Source organism: Argentina silus (assembly GCF_951799395.1).
Source record: "Argentina silus genome assembly, chromosome: 1".
Lineage (NCBI taxonomy): Eukaryota > Metazoa > Chordata > Actinopteri > Argentiniformes > Argentinidae > Argentina > Argentina silus.
Genome location: NC_139655.1, coordinates 4,719,228 through 4,743,550, shown reverse-complemented (window position 1 = coordinate 4,743,550; position 24,323 = coordinate 4,719,228). Strand labels below are relative to the sequence as shown.

Below are 24,323 nucleotides of genomic sequence, written 5' to 3'. Positions count from 1 at the left end.
TCAGCTTACTGTTGGAATGCTGACAATCAGTCTACCATTGGCATACCAATATAGGTCTACTAGTCTCATACCAATATAGGTCTACTAGTAGCATGCCAACATGGGTCTACTAGTGACATGCCAACATAGGTCTACTAGTCTCATGCCAACATGGGTCTACTAGTGACATGCCAACGTAGGTCTACTAGTGACATGCCAACATGGGTCTACTAGTGACATGCCAACATGGGTCTACTAGTGACATGCCAACGTAGGTCTACTAGTGACATGCCAACGTAGGTCTACTAGTGACATGCCAACGTAGGTCTACTAGTGACATGCCAACATGGGTCTACTAGTGACATGCCAACGTAGGTCTACTAGTGACATGCCAACATGGGTCTACTAGTGACATGCCAACATGGGTCTACTAGTGACATGCCAACGTAGGTCTACTAGTGACATGCCAACGTAGGTCTACTAGTGACATGCCAACGTAGGTCTACTAGTGACATGCCAACATGGGTCTACTAGTGACATGCCAACATGGGTCTACTAGTGACATGCCAACGTAGGTCTACTAGTGACATGCCAACGTAGGTCTACTAGTGACATGCCAACGTAGGTCTACTAGTGACATGCCAACGTAGGTCTACTAGTGACATGCCAACGTAGGTCTACTAGTGACATGCCAACATGGGTCTACTAGTGACATGCCAACGTAGGTCTACTAGTGACATGCCAACGTAGGTCTACTAGTGACATGCCAACGTAGGTCTACTAGTGACATGCCAACGTAGGTCTACTAGTGACATGCCAACATAGGTCTACTAGTGACATGCCAACGTAGGTCTACTAGTGACATGCCAACATGGGTCTACTAGTGACATGCCAACGTAGGTCTACTAGTGACATGCCGACTGTCGGCCCATCATTAGTGGTACACGGTTGGGCTAACACTGGCATAACACCATGACAGATGCCATAGTTTTACCGCTAGGGGTCCGATATTGGCAGATGAGATGCTCTGTTTCCACCAGCGACCCGCTAAGGGCTTGTTGGCTGGGTACTCTGTATGTCTACGGTACTCTGTATGTCTACGGTACCTCCAACAACCTGCTGTCATTCTGAGTCAGTTCTCTCAGCAGTACACAATACATGAGTGCCTTGAAAGAATAGAATGTGTAGAATGATGAGGAAAATCGATTTGAATTCACTTTCAGTCTGTGGCGTTGTTCCAAGTTCTTGAAATGGACGATTAGCAGCTGCAAGAAAATCATCTTATGAGAAGAAGCTTCCACGCCTTTACAATGCCCCTGTTAAATTGACAATTGTTTTTTTCTGCATCAATTCCCAGGGAGGACTTTGCACTGTGAGCACACATCGTCATTGTAGTTAATTAAATCATTAATAGAATGAATTAGCATTCATTTATTTACAACTGCACCTCGGTGTGGTTTGCCTGCCTGTTTAGCCATTCACACTTCAGCTGACTGGGACTAGTGTACTGAGAGGGTAGTGTGCTAACCAGATGCCGTGATGGATTGTAATGTAAGTGGTTAACTCACTGCACCAGCGATTCCCAAATGTTCCGTGAGGTCCAGAGGAATTCAGGTTCAAGGCCCTCCGAAATGTTATGCATTTGTAATCATGTGTGTAATGAGTGAGTGATACATCTCACTGGGAGAGAGGGTTCTGGAGAATCTTAAGCTCTGGACGTTGTGCTGCCTGGATGGACCGACGGATAAACAGAGGAAGTCACTTGTTGTTGAATGGTGAGCATTTCAGTGGAAGTGTCTCATAGCCTAGAATAGAATCGTCAAATCCATTTTGCTTTTCCAAAATGCCACAACAGATTTATTGAGATGTTAACAACTTTAATATCGAGCTGTCTAGATTACTTTTATTGATTGTCTTTGGCAAAGGGTTTATATGCTCAAACAAAACCAAGGAAACCTCAAATAGCCTATGGACACATTTTTACATTTCCAGTAGTGATGATGAATTTCCACAAGCCATGTTAGGGAACTTGTGGATTTGGTAAGTAGGAAAACACACAGATGGGTGAAGGCCTGAAAAGGAGCTTTTGTACCACCACAACACATCTGGAGGGAACTATTAGGGTTCCCCACTCTTGAGCCTGCCAACTACACAACCCAACCTGTTTCTCTGCCTATCAGTCCTCCGGCAGTTGGCTCAGCATGTCTATTTGGGGAAATTACTCCATGCAATACATCTACAAAGAGGTAACAATGGCGTTATGCATGTTATGTGTCACTGTGTGTGTCATTGAAGTGAGTGTGCATAACCACTAACCACTGTTCATTGTCCTTACAAAACTAATACAACAATTATCATAATGGTTTAGGATAATCAGAAGATGCTGGGCCAAGAAAGCCATGCAGGACATGAAGATGGTGTTTTAGAGTGTCCTCGTTAGTTGTGGTTGCATGTAAATCAAGCATGTACAGCCTAAGCATTTATAATGGCCTAGTCATGAAAGTTCTCACAATGTGATACCATGGCATCTTAGTGACTCATGTACAACCCACACAATTTATTGACATGTGATTTATTTATTTTCCCCTCTTGATGTTTGATTTACAGAGATGGTTAGCATGTTTATCGCCGTATTTGCAGGGTTAGTGACACCGTATAGAGGAGACGGGGCAGCCTGATGATTTACGAGGGAGCTGAACTGAATTCCCATTTCTTAGAGAACATCCTGAGTGCCACCTCCTACTGTAGGACCTGCTGTTAATGCCTGGCTGTAACATTTTACTACCTTTTTACAAGGCCGCAGGAGCCATGAATGGAGGAGAGCAGCAGCACATCTCTTCTCCTCAGCTTACCCCCCCCTGCTTTACCCAGCCATTTCAAATTTACCTCAATATAACTCCAGCCTCTTGTGAGGTAGCCTACGTATGAATAACCCACATGGTTGGTCCCAAGCACTGCTGAAATGCAGGGCTCAGTGCCTTCCTTAGAGAAACAGAGGAGGAGTGTAAACTAAATGCCAGCTTGACCAGACCTGAAACTAGTAAATGTCCATTGACAGTTGAGGACATCTTAGAGGAGACAGGCAGGCGAAGCGGAAAGAGCCGTCTGTCTGTCCACGACTGACGTGTGTGTGTGTGTGTGTGTGTGTGTGTGTGTGTGTGTGTGTGTGTGTGTGTGTGTGTGTGCGTGTGCGTGTGCGTGTGCGTGTGCGTGTGCGTGTGCGCGTGCGCGTGCGCGTGCGCGTGTGTGTGTGTGTGAGTGAGTGAGCGTGCTGGTCCACCCTTGTCCTTAAACTGCCTGCCAACACACAGCAACAGGCTGCCATGTTTAGTTGTGTGTTTTGTTCTCAGAGCTTTGTTATTACATAGTTATTACATAGTTATTTTCTTTGGCTGAGGCCTGTGGTTGGTGGGGCAATGTTTCTGGGCAAAATCAAAGTGGGAGGCCTCCACACACACACACACCCATACACCCATACACACAGCCACACAAACACACACACACACACACACACACACACACACACACACACACACACACACACACACACACACAGAAGGGTTGGGCATGAATAAAAAAGAAGAGATTTTAGGGATTAGACAAGGCAATGAGGTCTTGTTTTCAACCCACGGGGCGTAAAAACACAACATCCTGACACATGCTGATTTATTTATGTCACTTTTATGTACATTATTTAGAGTTGGCCTCAGTTGCTCTGACGCACGTGTGTCTCCCACACGCCGTAGAAACATAACAGAGTTGGATACAGCCGAGAAGCCTAATAACACACTCTCTTGTAAAAGAGACATCAGGCAGGCCCTTTGAAGAGCAGGCATGTGAATGACAGGGTGCGGAGATGGAGAGGGCTTCTTAGACAGTAATCGTGCCAGGCTTCATGGTGACAGTCTCACTAAATTCACATGCTAATGTATGTTGTCAATGTTTTTTGGTGTTTTTGAAAGGGAAGACTTCATTTGAAAAAGATAACTACATATTCAAGATTGTAGTGACACAGAGTTGACGTGAAACCACTAAACGGGTCTTTTATTTTGAGCTGCTGACTTTCACTCATCCATACGGTATGTTAAGTTAATGACATACATCATCCCTACTGTATATTAAGTGTGTTCCCACTTGAAAGACATCTCACATCTCCCTGCTCTCCCGTGAAAAATCCAATCGTTTGACATGCATGAGGAATGCTGTATTAGCTTACTTTTAATGATGAACATGAATTAATATGATACCTCTCATGTGTTTGTTGCAGGCAGTGAACACAGGACTGTTGTACCTTTTACAGAAGGATGCTGTGGATAGTGAGGTCACTGACCGCGTTGCTGTTGCTGGCCTTTTCACAGTCAATAGACGAGGAAGATATCAGGGCTGGTATGTGTAGTCTTGTGTGTATCTGTATTGACAGGGTTTTAAAATCAGCTATTGTGTGTTTACGGCACTGAGTATAAAGATATCTCACATTGTATGTGTACATTGCGTGTGTGTGTGTGTGTGTGTGTGTGTGTGTGTGTGTGTGTGTGTGTGTGTGTGTGTGTGTGTGTGTGTGTGTGTGTGTGTTTGTGCCCTCCTAGGCTGCAGCACAGCGGTGAATGACCTGGTCTACATCATCGATGGTTCATGGAGCGTTGGCTACACTGACTTCGATAAAGCCAAGAATTGGCTGGTCAATATCACCAGCAGCTTTGACATCAGCTCCCAATACTCCCAGGTATACTGAAGTCTGAATTATTGATTTGAAAAATGTAATTAAATAATCCTGTTAGATAATCCTCATGAATTTGATCTAAACTGACATGAGGTTAGGGTTAGGGTTAAGGCTAGTAGTATTCTGGAGCACAATAAACACAACACACACAATGACTGGCAAATTCTAAGTGATTGGTTGCATTTTTAGGCTTGACTCGTAAATAGAAAATGTGTTCATTATATATATACATAATTTATTGTTTTATTGTTCTATTTTGTAAAATGTGTTTGCTATTTTGTTAATATTTAGCTTTTTGTAAAAAAAAAAAAAAAAATTGTTAATATTTTACTTATATATATTGTTGTTTTTTATGTCCCATGTACCAACCTTACCAAGTCAATTTCCTGTATGTGCAAATATACTTGGCCAAATAAAAGAATTCTGATTCTGATTCTGATTCATTAATTCATCCATTCAGGTGGCCGTGGTCCAGTACAGTGACACCCCTCGTCTGGAGATCCCCCTTGGGAAACACCAGAGTGGCCCGGACCTCATCAAGGCCATCAACTCCATCAGCTACCTGGGAGGAAACACCCAGACCGGCAGGGCCATCAAGTTCGCCGTGGACCACGTCTTCCCCTCCTCGCACCGTACCAGCACGGTCAAAAATCGCATCGCGGTGGTGGTGACAGACGGGAAGTCCCAGGATGATGTGGTGGATGCCAGCGTGGAGGCGCGGGCGGAGGGCGTCATTGTGTTTGCCGTGGGCGTGGGCAGTGAGATAACCACCTCTGAGCTGGTGTCCATTGGCAACAACCCCTCGTCCACCTATGTGCTGTACGCTGAGGACTACACCAACATAGACCAGATACGTGATTCCATGGAGCAGAAGCTGTGTGAGGGTTAGTGATAACACACACACACACACACACACAAAGGCAAACTCACATGTGCGCGCAGACACACACACACACACACACGCGCACACACGCACACACACACACACACACACACACACACACACACACACACACACACACACACACACACACACACACACACACACACAGACCTACTAAAGCTTTACATGGGTCACATTGGAAGAACCTCTGTGTTTGAGCTGAGTTGTCACGCACACTGCCCTCTGTTGGTGGCCCTGGCTACTACAGCTCCCAATTAAGAGAGTTGAAAGTGGCCACACTCCCCATACGCTCTGTAGATGGGGGAAGCCACAGGCTCTGCAGCCAAAACCAGGGACATGTGGCGATGGCGAGAGGGGCATTAGAAAGACTGGTGACAGGAAACAGATGCGTTACATGGACATTGTTGCCAACTGCATGGCACTGCAGCTGTAAGCACTGTTGAACCATAAAATGCTTCAATGTTTGTCAACAACAAGTGAGAAGCACCAGGATGTAGCATTCACAATGTATGAAGAAAAGCAAGCAAAAATATCCTAATTATAGACATTTCATTATGTTGGGATGTCCTTTGTGTGTTCAAACTCAAATACATGACAGCCTGATTACCCTCCTCCCTCCTTTGTGTCTTTTTGGCCCATAAAGAGTCAGTGTGTCCCACACGTATCCCAGTGGCATCTCGTGATGAGAAGGGCTTTGAACTGATGCTGGGTATGAAGATCCACCAGAAGGCCAAGAAAATACAGGGCTCTCTAGTGTCAGAGGCAGCCTACGCCCTGAGCAGCACTGTGGACATCACAGAGAACACCAGGTGGGTGATGATGATGACTATTAACTATACCAGGTAAGAATGGTAGTGTCAACTCTTGATGCTGGTGGAGATTGAGGGTGGCGTGCCAGCGTGTATGATAACACTAACAACGCGAAGGCACCATAGGTGGTAAATACAAAAACTGTGTTTAAGGCCTACATCCCTGCTCCATACACACCATCTTAACTGGCAACTTGAGTAAGTTCTTTCAATCACAGACACAAACTAGAAGCCACAGAGAGTCTAAACACATGCAGGTTCTTTTCCAGGCACTGTGACACTAGCTCTCTGATATATGTTATGTTTGTGACCTTTACAAAGCAAACAACAGCAAGTGCAATAGTGGAATATTCTATAAAGTACTTTCTTGGCAGCCAATGGGAAAACACTGGAAGGTGAACAAGTATTCACCACACCCAAAACAACCCTTCAGTTTGTACTATACTTGCTATATGTTTTCTTCTAATATTTTACTATGTTAGTCTCTATCAGACTATTAGATTCCTTATTTGTGTTTTAGCATCCATTCACAATATCATTATTTTACTTCAAGTAAGAGAGGGTCATATTTGGACATAAATCTTTCTATTCTCCATCCGTTCTGTTTTATGCATACCCATATTTTCCCCATGCAGGGAGATCTTCCCAGAGGGTCTACCTCCGTCCTATGTGTTCGTGGCCACGGTCCGTCTGAAGGGCTCCTCCAGAGGGGAGAAGTTTGACCTGTGGAGGGTTGTGTCTAAAGACAGGGCCACCCAGGCGATGGTGACACTGAACGGACAGGACAAATCTGTCACCTTCACTACGACTAGCACCACTGACCTGGAGCAGAGAGTTACGTTCAGTGTTCCAAGCCTCGAGGTGGGTATAGTAGATACAGTATGTGGTCCTTGGATGGTTCTCCCTCAACAGTTTGAATATCAAGCATTCTCCATTCACAAGAACATGCAGCGTGCCACCCTCTCTGAAAGTCAGGAGTGTTAAAGAAAATGTTTCCTTTTTAACCACAACTGAGTTGGAAGGCCCAGCTGTTGGGCGTCAGACACTCGGAACCTGTGGCCCCTGTTTCCACGGTAGCTGAGGTATCCTGTTAGAGCTGCCGTGATGTTTTTATGTTTTTCCACAAACATTCATCACCCATGGTCCTAATTGCTCGAAACACACTCCTGGGGTTCTGAGCAAAGCCATTCGCAAGGAGATGTGGAGGCTGTTATCTAGCACCGTTGCCAAACAGAACACAATTTCCAATTGTGTTCCATATGATGCCCTCAGGCTAATTAATCTGGACGTGATGGCTGTAGGCCACGGAACACTTGATGTTTCCCTCTTTGAGGCTTTCTGTTCAAATAGGAAACTGTGCCATGGAAAAAGGAGGATATGGCCATAATACTACCTCCTCTATGGCACTGCTACCCTCTTTGATTGGCATCATTGGCAATATGACTAGAGACTTTGCTGCCACAAGTAACACTCCAATATTTGACAGATTTATGATTATAAGGTTACACTTACTTTGGCACTTGCACTATAGACTAATAGCATGGACAAAGATGTGTTCAGTTAGGCCTGTGGTGAGACGTCTGAATAGGCCCACTGTTCAGGGGATGCAACCACTAGTGTAATAGCACTATGGGTGTGACTGACATTGAATCACAGTGATGCCCTGTGCAATCTGTGGCTGTCCTGATTGGTCTGTGTGGGCCACCATTTCAGAGACTGTTTGATGAAGGCTGGCACCAACTGAAGCTGCTGGTGAGGCCCAGGCAAGTGACCGGTTTCCTGGACGACGAGCAGATCCAGGAAGTGCCCCTGGAGCCAGTTCAGCCGATCTACATCAACGGCAAGACACAGATTGGCAAGAGGATAGGGGCGGAGACCACAGTCCCTGTGAGTAAAGAGAATAGTGTTCACTCTGTTGCAGAGGATATGACTGTGAGTCTGAGTGCCACTGTAAAATACGGGGTGTGTTTGTATCACATAAAGAATTCTACAAATGCATTTAGTAAACATGGTTTTCTGTGTTGGATGACAATTAAATGGCCATTACATTTTGATGAGTCATTGTCGAAATTGTTGGCTGCAATAAATGCAGTTTGTTCAACACATTTTTTTGTTTTACCCGTCTCGCAGATGGAGATACAGAAACTGCGACTGTACTGTGACCCTCATCAAAGCGAAAGAGAGACAGCTTGTGAGATCTACTCAGTGGTAAGTCTACAATTCCTCTGTGGGAAAATCTGTTCATTACTCCCACATTCTTGCTACTTTAAAAATCGGATGATATTTTATGATATTGTAGAAATTAGATAACATATTGACAAAAAGTATTGTGTAGTTTACAATATATATATATATATGAATACCAAGCAAGATATTTCTTAAATATTCTCCTTTATTTCCTTTTTTCTTTCACAGGATGATGAAAGGGTAAGTGTGGCTTCTCTCTCTCATTCATTCATTCAGTCGGTGTTGTGGAGGCAGTTCACTGCAGTTCACTGAATTATGTTTGACAGCTTTGACTAAGACCTGAGCCCCCAAACTAATGACTGGACTTTAGCTCAATGGGCTAACACAGTCTTGTGGTACACAGACAACACTTTCAAATCCAGTCAGTCACCTCTGCCATAGAGTGTCACTGACCTCGGAGTCTCACTAACCTTTGTGTATTTCACCTACAGTGTCCGCTGGACCGTGAACCCGCAGCAGAGGAGGAGTGTGACTGTTCAACCGGCCCCCCCGGCCCGTCAGGCCTCCCTGGACCAATGGTATAGTACCACACCTTTCATATACAATACATCCCCAGGCCCACCTGGACCAATGGTTAGCACCACACCTCTCATATACACATATGTACAGGCCATGTTGCACAATGACTTACTCCCTCCTTTCCTCTGTCCTTTTCTGCCTTTCTCTTTCTTTCTCTTTTACACTGTCAAACTCTTCTCTATTTTTCCTTTTTTTCTTCTTCTGTCTGTCTGTCTGTCTGTCTGTCTGTCTGTCTGTCTGTCTGTCTGTCTGTCACACATACTCACTTACAGTAAATGTTCTTAGGGCTTCACTTCGGCAGAGAGGGATATCTGACAAATTGTTTAGTCTTTCCCCCTTCAGTGGCTTTGACACCAGAGCTTAAAGTGTTTCAATTATCAGTGGCAGGGCCTGAAACCTCATTCTGTCTGATTTATTACACATAGTCCTTTCTCAAAATGGATGTGCGCACAGGAAATCTGTTACACCATCAATCATTAGACACACCATCCATTATTACTGCGGTACTTATTTTAAATATCTTTTTTTCAAAACAAAACGGGGGATACAAATAAAGTGAACAGTCCCTTCAACAATGCTATTTCTGGTCCTGAGTTTACGCCTGTGGTTTAAGACAATGAATCTGATGTTATTGTTTCTACAGTAACCGCCCCTGCCTGTTCAGCAGTTCTTATTCACGTTTATTGAAGTGCACACTGAGGGTTTGATGCTATTGTGACTTGTTGAATCCTACAGGGCTTCCGGGGAGAACAGGGAAGGTCAGGACCACCAGGGCCTGATGGTAAGCCTGTGAGTACACATCTATGTCTCATACAATCTTCATATGGATACTGTACAACGCCTGTTAAAAGGAGACACTGTAATTGATTTGTTTTCATCAACGCCTCTTGTTCCTGACCCAGGGAAACCAAGGAGAGGCTGGTGAATCTGGAGAACCTGGGCTACCAGGGGAGAGGGTGAGGCATCTGTCCAGTCTAAAACCGGCCCTCCTGTTAAACATTCCCTGTCGATCTGCCCCAGACGAGTGAGTGTACATTGGAACTGTTTTCTTTCCGCAGGGTGAATTGGGCCCAAAAGGAACCAGAGGGGATCCTGGCCTGAATGGTGGTAAAGTAAGGCTCTGTTCTCATGCACATGGTTTGGATCAATAATTGCTAAAAGCATATCGTAGAAACCATGGAAATGGAATGAAAACATCTGTTTGTATGTCAGTTAACATCATACATACTGTATATGTATCAGTATAAACACCCATAGTATAATATGAGCATACGGTATACAGTAGGTGCTGTGTCTATGACCACAACACTGTGGTTATTCAACCCCGGTCTTGTGAAACCATGGCGGGGTGTGCAGGCTTTTGTCCCAGCCCAGTACTTACACACCTGATTTAGTGAATCAAGGTCTTCAGCACACCCTGTGGGTCCCCAGGTCCAAGGGCCTCACTTACAACTGTTGCGAAAATGTCACACTAAATATGTGCGTACGCCTTCTTTTAAAAAAAGGTGCATGCATTAAAATATTGGGATTTATAAACGGCTTTAATCTATAATACCAATCCCTTACAAAATATAAGAAGAAGTTAGAGGAACATATTGTTTTTCTGTAGCGCCTCTCACAAACCCAAACTAACCCAAGCCTCTAGAGTGTGTGTACTGTATGCATGGTCAAAAGTTTGCGTGGAGGTAAGTTGTCAAGTCCCAGTTTTATAAATGCCGACTTTTGCGTGAAAACTGGCGCATGCATGTTTTGCCGTTTATTTCGTTTGTACGTACCGGTTATACATGACGCCCCAGGACATAGGAACATGTTCCTGTCTGACATGTTCCTGTCTGTGTCCAGGGTGAGAGAGGGGAGCCGGGGCTTCCAGGGAGAGAAGGACCTCCAGGACCCAAGGTGAGACCCAGGCCTGAACTCCACCCACTTTACCAGGGTGAGAACACCCAGCCAGCGGGCCTGCCCATGTGCGGCCCGGCCCTCCCCACCTCAGCCCCTGTCTGAAGACCACAATGGTTCTCTGTATAACGGCTATGTTCTGGATCAGTGCTGGAGCCTGGGGAGGCTTTCAACAGATGGTCAGGGTCCGTGGAAACAACATAGAGTTTAGCCCTGGAGGAACAGGCCCCACGAGACCAGATGGAGGAGAAATGTATTGATTTATTTTCACATATCAAAATGAAAATTGGGAAAGATAAAGTGTATTGTAAATAACATGACAGATGCCAAAAAAGACTGATTTCATCAAAGCTTCGGGGCCTTACTGTGTGTTGTTAAATATTGTCTTTGTTTGATTCAAGGGTCCTGCCGCTTCACGATTAAACCTTGGTGCAGTTGGAATGCCAGGGAAAAGGGTAAGAGAAGGGGAGAGAATTTGATTTATTCAATTAACAGAAACTGTGGACATTACAACACCTTTTTAATATTGTTTTTTTTCTCTGGTATGTGTTGTCCCCCATAGGGACTTCAAGGTGAACGGGGAGAACCAGGACTTCGAGGAGAGATTGGTCCAATAGTAAGAGCAGGTTTTCGATATGAGTAGTTTGTGCCCAAACATGTCACAAAACTGATGGAACTGTAATGACTATGGGCCACCACTATGGGAACTGTAATGACTATGGGCCACCCTCCTGTGGCTTCATGTATTCATAATTATCCAATATAAGAATCAGTGAACCAATGAGCAAATGAATGAATAAATGAATGAATAAATGAATGAATGAATGAATGAATGAATGAATGAATGAATGAATGAATGAATGAATGAATCAGTCAGTCATATCATCCAAGGCCCAGTAGTTCTACTAGCCTCTGGCTGCTCATCCTAGATTTAGTGTTTGTGTTCTATGACTGTGAGCTTAACCAAACCACTCAGAGCAGGTCTTTGATGCCTCGTTGGAAACTTTATTCCCTTTGCGGTGGCGATACGGGTCTTTTGGTGGAGTTATGGGTCTGTTGTAGTGCTCTCAGACATGGGAGAGAATGTTACCACAGCGTGGGCCTGCTTCCTCAGTCCTCCCCATACCCCTGGCAGTCTGTTTGAAGTGGGAGTAGCAGGGGCTAATTACTGTAATTGTGTTTGATTTGGCACGTACAGAGGGAAAGGCTTTGGTATTAAGCTGTTCTGCTCCATTTTACCCTGAAGAGGTCTTTATTTTCCACACAGGGGGAACCTGGGTTGCCTGGCAAAGATGGGCCGACTGGGCCGGTGGGACCGAAGGTGAGTCAGTGTTCTTAAGCTTCTTCCTTCTCCATGACAACTTGCCCTCCATGACAACTTGCCCCATAGTTATTCTATAATTGTGTTATTAACCAGATATTGTACACAGAAAGAACATTGTCTATACACTGTTTCAGATTGACTGGTGTCGTTACTATGTAATTACATGTGATTATATTCCATTTTTCATATTTTGTAAGGTACAAAATGGAAATAATGTGCACAATATTCAAAGTAAGGACGGCTTGTAGGCATGAAGCTTAATCTATTCAACTGGGCCGACAGTAGCATCAAACCGTCACTCACGAGAGGCGTCTTTTGATTCAATAAAGTGAAAGCCGTGGAATTGCCCACATCTAAAGGACGTTTAGTTGTGAAACATGAAAACAACAAGTGTGTGAAATCTGCAGACCAAAATGTATGACGGCTAACCGTGAGGATTTGGTTTCGACTGTTCTTGGAAACTCGGCTATGTGTGACACCAATTCACCCTCGGCCAACACGGTAATTTAGCAGTTTTCCTGTTATTATAATGAAACTGAGCTGTGGACACTTGAACTGTAATTCCAAAGGGCCGTGGTGCGTCTCTGGCACCACTGTAGCGGTGCTCAAACCGCACAGAGGTCCTGCTCACACTCTGTGTTTGTAATGTGAAACACATGTAAAGTGCTACTGCAGAGGGGAGTTGACACAATCCAGTTCACTTTGAGTTAACCACGTCTTGTTAGACAGCAACACGTTCTTTCATCAGACTGGACCTTCAAAACGAAGTGGTAGTTAACAGATGTGTCAGGGATAATGTCACACTTAACTTTTCCTGAAATCCCCTTGACGATGTAGTATATCCGATTGTGTGGTGACCACTAGAAACTGCACCGTCTGTTTATGCGTTTGGACTCTTTGTACAGATTAATTGTATGGATTGTATTTTTGTAATGCATATTGATATTTCAGGGCTGGCCCAGTGTATAGCCATGTGTAGCATATATCGTATGGCCTTTCATCCATCATTGTGTTGCGTTCTGCTTCGTCAGCGCAGTCATGTAGAGAAGGAACTACAACAAACCTGGTCCTGGGACAAGCTACATAGCATTCACTTGAGGTACTTCTCAGATACCGCAAGTCAAATAAACACATTGCATTTCCCCGAGATACAGTTTCAGGGAACATTGCACAGCCTAATGATTTACAGGAAATCCATCTGCCTCTGCACTGGACATGGCTTTTTTCATTTACAGTCGACTGAAACATTGAGTTAAACTCTGTATATATAAGATTATAAGATTAACAAGAACAAACAGACACTGCAAGGATGGAAAAATTAGGACTGTCCCTGTCCCCCCCTGTCCCCCCTGTCCCCCTCCACCACCACCACCCCCACCCCCCACCCCCCACCCCCTCAAGCTTTCAGCCTAGATTGTCATTGTCTTTTTAATGTTGATTATGCCACTGTAGTATATAATATGCTAGTATTTAACTTTCAAAGCCCCTCTTATTAGAGACATAGTCATTGCACATCGATGTGGTTTAACTTATTCAGCCAACACAAATCACGCAGTGCAATCTGAACATGCAGTGAATCGTTTCAAGCAAAGGGCACGCCTGAAGAGCTCAGTGCTGCTTAAATGACCAACTAAAAACAAGAGTTGTGTTTGTTAAGAATGCTGTATGCCTGCATGTGTCTGAAGTTGTGTGTTTTTTCCTGGGTTTGAATGAGATAACTCACCCCCTGCTGACAGCTCAGGTGGCTGGGTGCCATCACAGGGGTGGTTTTCACATTGCTGGCAGAGTGCCGTCATCCCCGCATCTCCTGTTCAGTGGTCTGTGTCAAGCTGGGTCTGTGTAGATTTGTGATCTCCTGCTAAGAACCTTTCTAACTGTAGCACTGTATGACTGAGTCACACGTGAGGTCATCGCCTCATCATTAGCCTGGCTACCGCCCAAAGATCTGCTACTTACTGTAGGTCACTGACAGAGAGGCGATGCTGCAGCTTCAAAATCAATGCACAGACATATAGTATATGAATTGAGTATCAATATGGGTATTATTATTATTGGATGACTCATTAGTGTGAGTTTATGTTTGGAAGACCAACTGTGGTAGGCTGGGTCTATCCATCATGGCTAAGCTGCTTTGCTTTACTCTGTCCTGATTTTGATTAGACATTAGGATATGACTGATGTTATACAAAACAAGAAGCAATTTAAATTCAACCCATGAATAAATGGATGGTATATGGTTTGAAAAAATGATTTTCAAGGAGCAGTCTGTCGAGCGCATTGAGTTATTTTGTAATTTATTTCATAATACTGGAGCTCAATCTCGCAAGTTTTTCGCTACAGTGAGAATGGTGTGAATCATAAGAGGTGAAATATTTTCTCTCCATCAAACATTTTCCACTGCACTTACAAACCTAACAAAATATTTGTTTGGGTAGCACACTTCGGGAGCATGTTTGCCGTGTGGCTACATCATTTATTGGGGGGGGGGGCGAAAACAAACTTTCGTATGTATTTTGTCAAACCTTGACAAGGACCGTACTCCGCAAATATAAATATAAATATAGTGTGGATGAGTGACTGCATCCATAACTGTTGGGTGTGTATTATTTTTGGTGTGATTATTAGTGAGGCATGTGAGACAGAGTAGAGACTAGCTGTAGAACATCAGGCTAGATTGGGGCATGCTAATCATACATCATCACATCATGACCAAATCTCCTGTTGTTAATGCTGGATACAACACCAAATCAACATGGCGGTCAGTATTTGTGCATACTGTAGGAGTCAGCAATAGCAAGTCATGGACTTGGAAAAACTGACCTGATATAAGCATTGTGCTACTGTCAAAATGCCTATACTTAATATGCGCTATTTAGCTGATGCTTTTATCCAAAGCGACTTACATTGCAGTGAGTGCATATACATTTTTCAGTATATATGGTCCCAGCAGGAATCGAACCCACAAGTGTTGTTAGCACCATGCTCTACCAACTGAGCCACAGAGGACCATAAGAGAACTATATGCATCCAATGTTTTTACCATCCTTCACATTCAATGGGAGGTTTTGCAAGACTAACGTTCACTGCGGGCATTTCGAGGTAAGCAGTTGTCAAGCCTGGCTTTAGTGGACAGTCTCATACAGTATCTCCTGGTACTGACCAGGATGGCAGATTAACTCACTTCTTTGTCCCGCTGGGTTTGACCTGTATCTCAGGTGTAGTATAGTATAGTATAGTATAGTATAGTATAGTGTATCTCAGGTGTAGTATAGTATAGTATAGTATAGTATAGTATAGTATAGTATAGTGTAGTATAGTGTCTTAAGTTAGTACTGTGATGTTACTGGTTATTTGACTGTATGATCCTTTGACTGTTGGATCCTTTGACTGTTGTATCCAAGAGCCTACCTCAAATCCCTGAAAAAAGATAAGCTCATGCTCAAAATTGCATGGTTTTATAACCTCCTTTTTGGATAAGAGGATAGTTAGAGATACCACAGTGCCACAAAAGCTGGAAGTGAAACCTTCGTTTCAGCTCAAATCCCTCGCCCCCTCCCTCCCATCTACTGGGTCATTAAATAAGCGTGCCTGCTTGGTTCCTCTCATGTGGCCTGTTGGTTTCATTGCTAAGGTTTGTGCCTCAGGAGAAGCATGGCTATCTATCACACACACACACACACACACACACACACACACACACACACACACACACACACACACACACACACACACACACACAATTACAGACTCATAGACACGCAAGCAAACATACAATTCTACCACTCTGCATATTTAAACAGACATATAAAACTCTAATTTGCTGTGAAGATACTGTAGTGTGGTGTCCTTTACCCTAACCCAAACAATACTGGATTGTAGGCTGTCTATTCATATTAATCTCAATGAGCCCTATACTGTAGACATATAATACAAAGGAAGTATAGCCTAGACCTGACAATTTCACCCACAAAAACAATTTCATTGTTGGGGATAAAATATACAGTTGCAGTATTCCTTCTGTCATTTCAACAGGGTCTTTGTGAGGTCCTCCTGTCAAAGCGATTAAGTATGTTTTTCTTCTACTGTGCTCAATGCCTACATTAATCAAAATACAGACTAAGTACTTAATGGAGGTCTGTCTGTGTGCACATACTGGACATATTAGTTATGGTCCTTAAGCAGGGGTTTGTTGTATGGTAAATAGGTTATGCATGTGTGTATGCCTACTCTCTCTCTCTCTCTCACACACACACACACACACACACACACACACACACACACACACACACACACACACACACACACACACACACACACACACACACACACACACACACGTCGGACCTTGCTTCAGTAACCCACATGAACAATAACAAGACCTTGGATATATTACCCTCAAATTAAAACAGCCAAGCTGTAGCCCACTTCTGTTAAGCCTTCCTTCAGGACTGTATCAAATTAGATTTCACATGGACGCAGGAGAGTGTGTATTTTGACGTCATACAGGGGAAAGGTATCTCTCATATGCATCTCTCCTGATCATTGTTAATGAATTAGTTATGGCTGAGGGACAAGATGAGGAGATGAAACTGCTGGCGGAGGCCAGCTGCTTTACACATTATGTTGGTAGAAGGACCTCCAACTGCAGATGCTTTACTCATGTAGTGGAATGACTAATCAGCATTGTTCAGCAACTTTAATGTAGTTTTGAGACTAGCATTTGTCTCACATTTGTCTAACACCTTCAGCATTACAGCAAATGCAATACACAGTATCTGTAGTAAACTTGGCGCGGTTCTGGCAGATAGCTTAACATAGTCATGCCATCTAAACCAAACGTACATACATCTTTTCATCTCACAGCTGCTTAAACGTGATTGCTGTGTATTGCAAAGTGTACTGCAAAACTCACTTCACTTTCCACGAGGGCTCAGTGAAATATCTTAAATATGATAAATCGGTGGTGTAGGGAGATATTATAGAATATAAAACTTCATTTTGATACACACAATGCTTTGATATTTGCAAACATTGATTGTATAATAATTCATATAAATATTCACCATTATGTATAACTGGCGTGATTTTTTATCTGTGGATGTGATTTTCTAAGTCTTTATGATGTAATGTGTTTCACCATATAATGTGATATTCCTGTGTCTACATAGCCTTTTTGAGGTCCATAATAAAAATAACACCATTGACAGAATAGAACAGTCATTTGTGAAACTCCATCATGGTTGTAATTGGAATCAATCACTATAATAACACAGAGACAGGAGGAGACAGAGGGTTTCACTTGGCATCTGTTTCCATCTGCAGCCTGCATTGTGGAAACATAAGGACTGGGCAGTATTTTCAATCGGAGGGCTGTGAACATTATCCTTATTTTTACTAATATCTGCACATTGTCCTTATTGATTTGCGCTAAACGTGTCTGATGTCCAGGGTCTTATGATATTTTTGCGGCACCGAGAGGATCATGTTAGCCCACCAATCGGCTAAATTTAAATTTATTTAAGGAGAGTGATTGTCTGACAAGATCCTCTGCCCTCGTGGATAATTGCCGATATGCATGAATAAAAACATTTGTGACACAATTTAAAATATCTTCCTACTTACTTGCACTTCATTGTCCAGCGAATTCCACACACATTACGAAATATGAAGCCCATCTCTGACAATGGCGTGGCAAGAGTTGTAGTTATGTTAGTGCTATTTCTGTAGGAAATGTTTTGTGTAATACTATAAGCACTCACACTAACATTTTTCTAAAAACTTCACTCTCTCTCACTTTAGTTTTTCGCCTGCCAACTCAAGCTGAATGCTACAACTTGCGAGATAGCCTCTGTATAAAATCCTCAGCCCCTAGCAATTTGGAAAATGTCATGTTATGTGTGTAGTTATGCGTTTTCAAGGGGGTGGTTCCAGTTTGTCTCTCCCAGGTTTGGTGTGTGTAGAGAGAAGTGGTCACACAGCTATGCTTGGACATAAAGCGCTTCTTGTGCTGTAGCTTGATGTTGGAGAGTTGAGACCCAGTTTAGGCTGCTGGGATGTCAGCTCACTCTCCTTATTGCGTTCCCAGGCGACATGAGGCCATTTTGGACAAGGAAAAATTACCCAGACCACATGTGCCAGGGCTATGATGTAAAAAGCACCATGGAGGAGCTACACAGAGAACCCTTTATAAACTACTGTGTGGTATTGTGATTGTGATGCACAATTTGCCAAAATCAATGTTTGGACCCTCATAATTAAAAGACACTGACATGCAGACAGGCAATAACAGGAACTTGGCCTCCGCCATTGCAACCACCATTGAACATGCTGTGGACGGGAGTCAGGAATTACACAAACAACTACTTTCTGGCTTTACAAGAAAGACTCAGGCAGTGTGTGGCAGTTCTCATGATAAAGGCTCCTGCATTGAGTGCTACTGTGGTCAAGTACAGTGTGTTAGCCAGCGCACATCTGGGGCTGAGTGTAAACACACACAAATGTTGAATTGCCTCCTGATTGTATTGTTAATGAACACTTTTCCCAACACAGCTACTGAAGTACAGTTTCATGGAGAGTGGGGAACTTATATAAGGTTATCATTCTAAGCCTACTGTTGGTTACAGTTGGTTTCAAATCCAGCATTTCAATATTTTAGTCTGGTGAGCTAGATTACTTTGGAGAGGTCTCAGAACAAGTATTTACAGTTTTCACAGAGGGAAAAAAATGACTTCCAATGAAAATGGCATGTTGGTTACATGCACAGGGCTGTAGTTACTCTATATGAAACTCAACTTAATTCAGACTTTTCTATTTCCGCCTGCGAACTACCATATATTTTGCAACCAATTTGACCTATTCCGTTCTGTGTTACGTCCAATTGCTTGGTATTTTCATACCCTCTGCATATGGTAAGTTTAGAATAAACCACATATGTTTGACATGTGGGTAGTTCAAGTGCTGCTTGCTGACAAACTGCAGGTTTGGAATAATCTCTGAGGGGACAATCACTTTTGAATACGCAGAGCTGGTTACCATTAGTTAATGCTTGAAGAAGAAGAACAACAGTCCATCTTTTCATGTTTGTCTTGGATGAACACAGTACAACAAACGTATTCCAGATGCAGATGTTGTTCTAAAACAGAGAGTTGCATTCACTTTCATTTGCAAAAACAGTGAGTACAGATACAGTAGGTCAGCAACATCAACCATTGTTCAGAACAATGGTATCCTCATTTGAACTTATTGGCAGATATATAGAAACTCATACTAGCTCTGTGTAATTTACAAAACGTACCCAATGAAGATATTATTTTCAGCCTTTACAGTGTGTGGTCGGCCTCCGTGAGGCCCTTGTGATTCAGACTAGAGACGGCACTTGTCTATTTTCTAACAGTTCTAGCATACAGAGATGTATGGTTTTTATGGCGTTTATAGGTCCATCAGGGCGTCTTCTATGTGTAATTACAGGGTCTGGCGCTTGTATGTTTTTATGTGTGCAGCATGGCAAGACACTTCAAAAGAAAACAAACTTGAGGGAGAGCTAATTCACTTCTTTCCTCACCATCCCGGCCTATAGTGTTGTTTTAAATACATGTTCTACTGTCAGCCTGGAGGTTTAGACCACATTCATATTTAATAAAAGCACTACTGTACCTCCTCTACACAGCTGTGACTACTGTCTGTAGGCCACTCAACTGTATTACCTTAAACACCTTGTAAGGACTACTGTCTTCGTCCTAAAGTATAGGCACAAAACCAAAAGAATGCTAAACATTTATTAAGCATTCATAAGCATATCCAAGCATTTCCAATGGCCGACTAGTGAAGGGTATTGTAAAGTGTTCACAGATTGTGTTTTGTGGAAAGAAGACCTAGCTAAGATGGAAGCAGATGAGCTGTGGTCGGATTTAGGCCACAGGTCTGGTTGGAACATGCTCTTGGGAAGCTCAGTGGTCTGTGTGTCCAGTGGAATAATGCTGACTGGGCGGTCATACAAGGATAAGTTCCCACCACTGCACTTTACTACCTAGAGAAGGCTTCATGGATAATGGGCTTCATGGATAATGGGCTTCATGGATAATGGGCTTCATGGATAATGGGTTTCACGAAAAACATGGACAGAGCCATTAACGAGTCAAGAATAAATATTATTTTAGTGATGAATCTGAATCCCTGTTAGCCAATGTGACTTTCCCTGACTGTTTGAACTGGGGATAAAATACGATCCAATCCAATTCAATGTGACTTTATGTATATTCTTTGTTTGTATATATTACTTTGTATATTTTGTACTTAATTTAAACAAGTTGTGTATTCATCTTTATTTAATGGTGTGTTTGAACAACATTATTAATTAGTGTGTATTAAAGGTACATACGATGATGGAGGTGATCTCATGCTGTTGCTTTGTATTCTTTCACAGGGAGAGAAAGGAGACATTGGAGCGACTGGTACTGATGGCCAACAGGGGGTGCCGGTGAGTCAGCTCTAAGAGAACTGCTTCTTCTGCAGGACCGGGGAGGACTGAGACTCCTGCATTTGGCTGCTTAGTACAACCAGTTGTGTGTCCATCGGCAGGTCACAACATTGAATACACATGTAGGCATAGCTTTCTGCTGTTCATGAAGTTGCACATTCTGAATAGATATAACCCACGGCTTTCCCAATGGTGGTCACAGAAAAGTGAATGCAGTAACAAATGTAGGGCAGAGAAACCAACAAGTTTCTGTCATCTCACTTGCACAGAGCAGCTATAATCAGCTCCTGGTTTATAAGTGGCTTCATAAAGATTCTGGATATAAATCCTAATAAATTAGGAAGCAGGCACCCAACCTTATATTGGTGTCCCTCCAAACACTAAGCCACAATGTTTACAAACCTCACCACATGATATACGCCCACCACACACCACTTGGAAACAGTTCCAGACCCGCTGCAAAACACACTGGAATCCCTGGTTAACATCTTGATTAGGATGTAATCAATATCTTGATTATGATTTAGATTGATAAGATCTGCAAGGATTTTGAGATAAGCACACATAAACTCAAGCTTTCACTGTTAACATACAATTTGAGTTACAAGGACACATCTCTGACTCAGATGGGTCCCTTAGAGAGTGAGCTACATCTCAGATTGGAGAATTGGCTTTTGAAGGAGTGTAGCAGATGTTGTTGAGGCTCTCTGGGGCTTGGGGCTTCTTCAGGCTAGTTTGCTGCTAGTGGTAGCAGCCAACTTCTGCAAACCCACAGTGGTCTTGATGTGGGACCAGAACCATCTGGGCTCCATTCAACTTAATCCTTGTCTGCCACAATGATAGACACTTGGGAGGACTTATACTGAAATGCAGCAGATGATCAGTGGAGGTGTATGACTGGATGCAACTAGAGAGACAATACTGTACACTTTGCTTATTTGGTGTGAACTGTAACAGTTCTGAGCCATACATGTAGTAAACAAGCATGTTAAGTGTGAGTGCCTGGTTTGGTCATTATCGTCAACCACATGCACGCTTTATAGAATGCAGTATGTTCTGCTTGTCTGACTCAATCAGCCAGGCCTAGTGACAGACTGGCTCCCAGACTCTGATGGTAAAACACTGCACAGTGATGCCATTCTGGAAGGAGGGTGATTGGCAAAGCCCCATTGCCTTTAAACCCAGTGCCAAGAGTCCAGGATACACCCTTGCGTGCAAAGAAGTTCCCCTTACCTCGAAAACAAAGTAGTCAGCAGCTTCCAAGTTTCTCTAATCAAGCTGCTCTTTGCATGCGACGGCAAAAAAAAAAGTGATAAAAAAAAAAAGAAAAAGAAAAAACAAATGGACGGAAGCACATTTTACGATCATAAAACTCTCTGCTCCGTAGCCATGGCCGCCCCCAATCCTCTCTTCAGATGCAGTGTGAAACCCAAGGCCCTCCATTCGCCTCAATACAGGCCTCTTATGATCAAATGAGACATTAAAGTACACCAGCATGCAGCATCGAGACACATCAAAGGGACTGTCCTCTTCCCCTCTCCTCTCTTCTCCTTCCCTCTACTCTTCCACCCTCCCTAAGAGTGCGGGTATCCTCCCGCAGGCTAACCCAAGCCCTAAATGATCAGGGTGTATGACACTCTGTGGGGGTGTTATGTTCTCGGGGGTTAATTATGTGGAGACAGACAGTAGATGCTTGGTGATGAGAGAGCCAGATATATAAGATAGTGTTTCTGTTCAGGTTTTTATTTATTGTTTAGAGTATTTCTGGAAGCGGGCTCTTTCCTTCCTGCGAGAAGTGGTGTGTGTGTGTGTGTGTGTGTGTGTGTGTGTGTGTGTGTGTGTGTGTGTGTGTGTGTGTGTGTGTGTGTGTGTGTGTGTGTGTGTGTGTGTGTGTGTGTGTGTGTGTGTGTGTGTGTGTGTGTGTGTGTGAGAGAGAGAATGCAGGTGTGCTGCTGAGAGATTTCTGAGTAATGGAGCTGTTCGATGCAGGGCCTGCTTTGTAATATCCCACCACACCTAGGGATCATATCAGTTGTGTGCATTTCTTTGAAAAGTTAGTTGTTTTGGGAAATATGTGATATCACACCCAGCTACTTTTTCCTTTCACAAGAAATATTGCGCTCATATTTCAGGATATCCCCGCTAGTTTTATTTGATCAATATACATAACAGCTACACCCATTTCTGACTTTAGATTAGATTTTCAATCTTTTCCAACTGTGCAAACAACAGCAATCTCGCCTGCTTGATGCCATGCTCTTGCATGGCAGATCATGGCCAGAGTAACAACGTTTCATTCTTCCTCGTGGTAGGCTACTGTATACTGTGAAATCCTCCGGAAGAAAACGGGAGATGTACGTATTTTCAGCAGGTCTGTAAAAACAGACAGTAGCCTACTCACCACAAAAAAACGCTAGCTTTAAAACACTCTCTGTGTGGTGGAAGTGTCTGTCATATTACCATAGTAACGTATCAATACGTCACACCTGAGACGGAGGAAACAGGCCTCTATTTATCATAAGATACTCTGGCCCTGTCCAGAAACAGTCCATAGCCCCGACTGTCTGTAGTACATTCACTTGTGTAGATCTAAAAGTATTGGATAGATATATATGGTAAGCAAGGTGGTTAAAATGCACTTTGCAGTGTTCCTCTTAGAATGTCCATCATTCATCCAGACAGCATCAGAGTGGCATTTAATAGCCAATTACATTTTAAACAGGTTAAATTCTACCATCACCTTCTCTTCTGCGATAAATTACTTAATTACAATTGAGTCACAGGGATAATTTGATGGAGATGATCGTTGAAATCCTCCTCTGCAAAAGGTATTAGGTCCAGTAAAGGGCACCAGTGATCGGGCATGGAAAGAGAGGGCAGGGCGTAAAATGTCCCTGTCCCTGTGTGGAATTCCCAGCACACAGCTGAATGTCTCAGAGTGCAATCAGTAACTCCTCCCCTCCCGCAGGCTGTAAATGAGGTGAACCCAGCATGGAGGACCCCCCATTGGAAACCAGGAGGAAAAAGGGGATCTATTAGACTAATTTAGAAAAACAAAGACAACAATCAGTCTGGAGCATCTACAGTATATACATGTTCCTGTTGAAAGTCTCAAAATGTCCTTCACTGAGTTTTCTCTCTCTAATGGGTGAATGGTAGGTCCTGTTCATGCCATGCCATGCACTGCAAACACTCCAACAGGTGTTCTGCCAGAGTCTTTTATTCTCCCCATGATAACACTACAGCATTGTCCAGTAAGGCTCATTTTCACATGTGTAAGAATGGAATGGAAGGCCAGCATATCACCTCTATCCAGTTATATTCAGGTTGGTGGATGATGGGGTGGAGAGACTGGATGATGGGGTGGAGAGACTGGATGATGGGGTGGAGAGGTTGGATGATGGGGTGGAGAGACTGGATGATGGGGTGGAGAGACTGGATGATGGGGT

The 24,323-nt window shown here is 43.3% G+C and overlaps 1 protein-coding gene across 1 annotated transcript in view; it reads left to right on the top strand.

Annotated features, from left to right (window-relative positions):
* Nucleotides 1-4,283: 4,283 nt before the first annotated feature.
* LOC310804065 (uncharacterized protein) overlaps nt 4,284-24,323 on the top strand; it is a gene marked incomplete at its 5' end in the record, with an annotated part of 28,460 nt that continues 8,420 nt past the window's right edge. The window contains 17 exons of the mRNA XM_083669155.1: nt 4,284-4,365; nt 4,566-4,702; nt 5,160-5,583; nt 6,247-6,412; nt 7,048-7,273; nt 8,126-8,299; nt 8,543-8,620; nt 8,828-8,839; nt 9,091-9,177; nt 9,914-9,967; nt 10,081-10,134; nt 10,237-10,290; nt 11,021-11,074; nt 11,476-11,529; nt 11,637-11,690; nt 12,342-12,395; nt 20,821-20,874. Of these exons, the coding sequence (XP_083525281.1) occupies nt 4,284-4,365; nt 4,566-4,702; nt 5,160-5,583; nt 6,247-6,412; nt 7,048-7,273; nt 8,126-8,299; nt 8,543-8,620; nt 8,828-8,839; nt 9,091-9,177; nt 9,914-9,967; nt 10,081-10,134; nt 10,237-10,290; nt 11,021-11,074; nt 11,476-11,529; nt 11,637-11,690; nt 12,342-12,395; nt 20,821-20,874 (1,818 nt within the window). The remainder of the gene's footprint in view (nt 4,366-4,565; nt 4,703-5,159; nt 5,584-6,246; nt 6,413-7,047; nt 7,274-8,125; nt 8,300-8,542; nt 8,621-8,827; nt 8,840-9,090; nt 9,178-9,913; nt 9,968-10,080; nt 10,135-10,236; nt 10,291-11,020; nt 11,075-11,475; nt 11,530-11,636; nt 11,691-12,341; nt 12,396-20,820; nt 20,875-24,323) is intronic.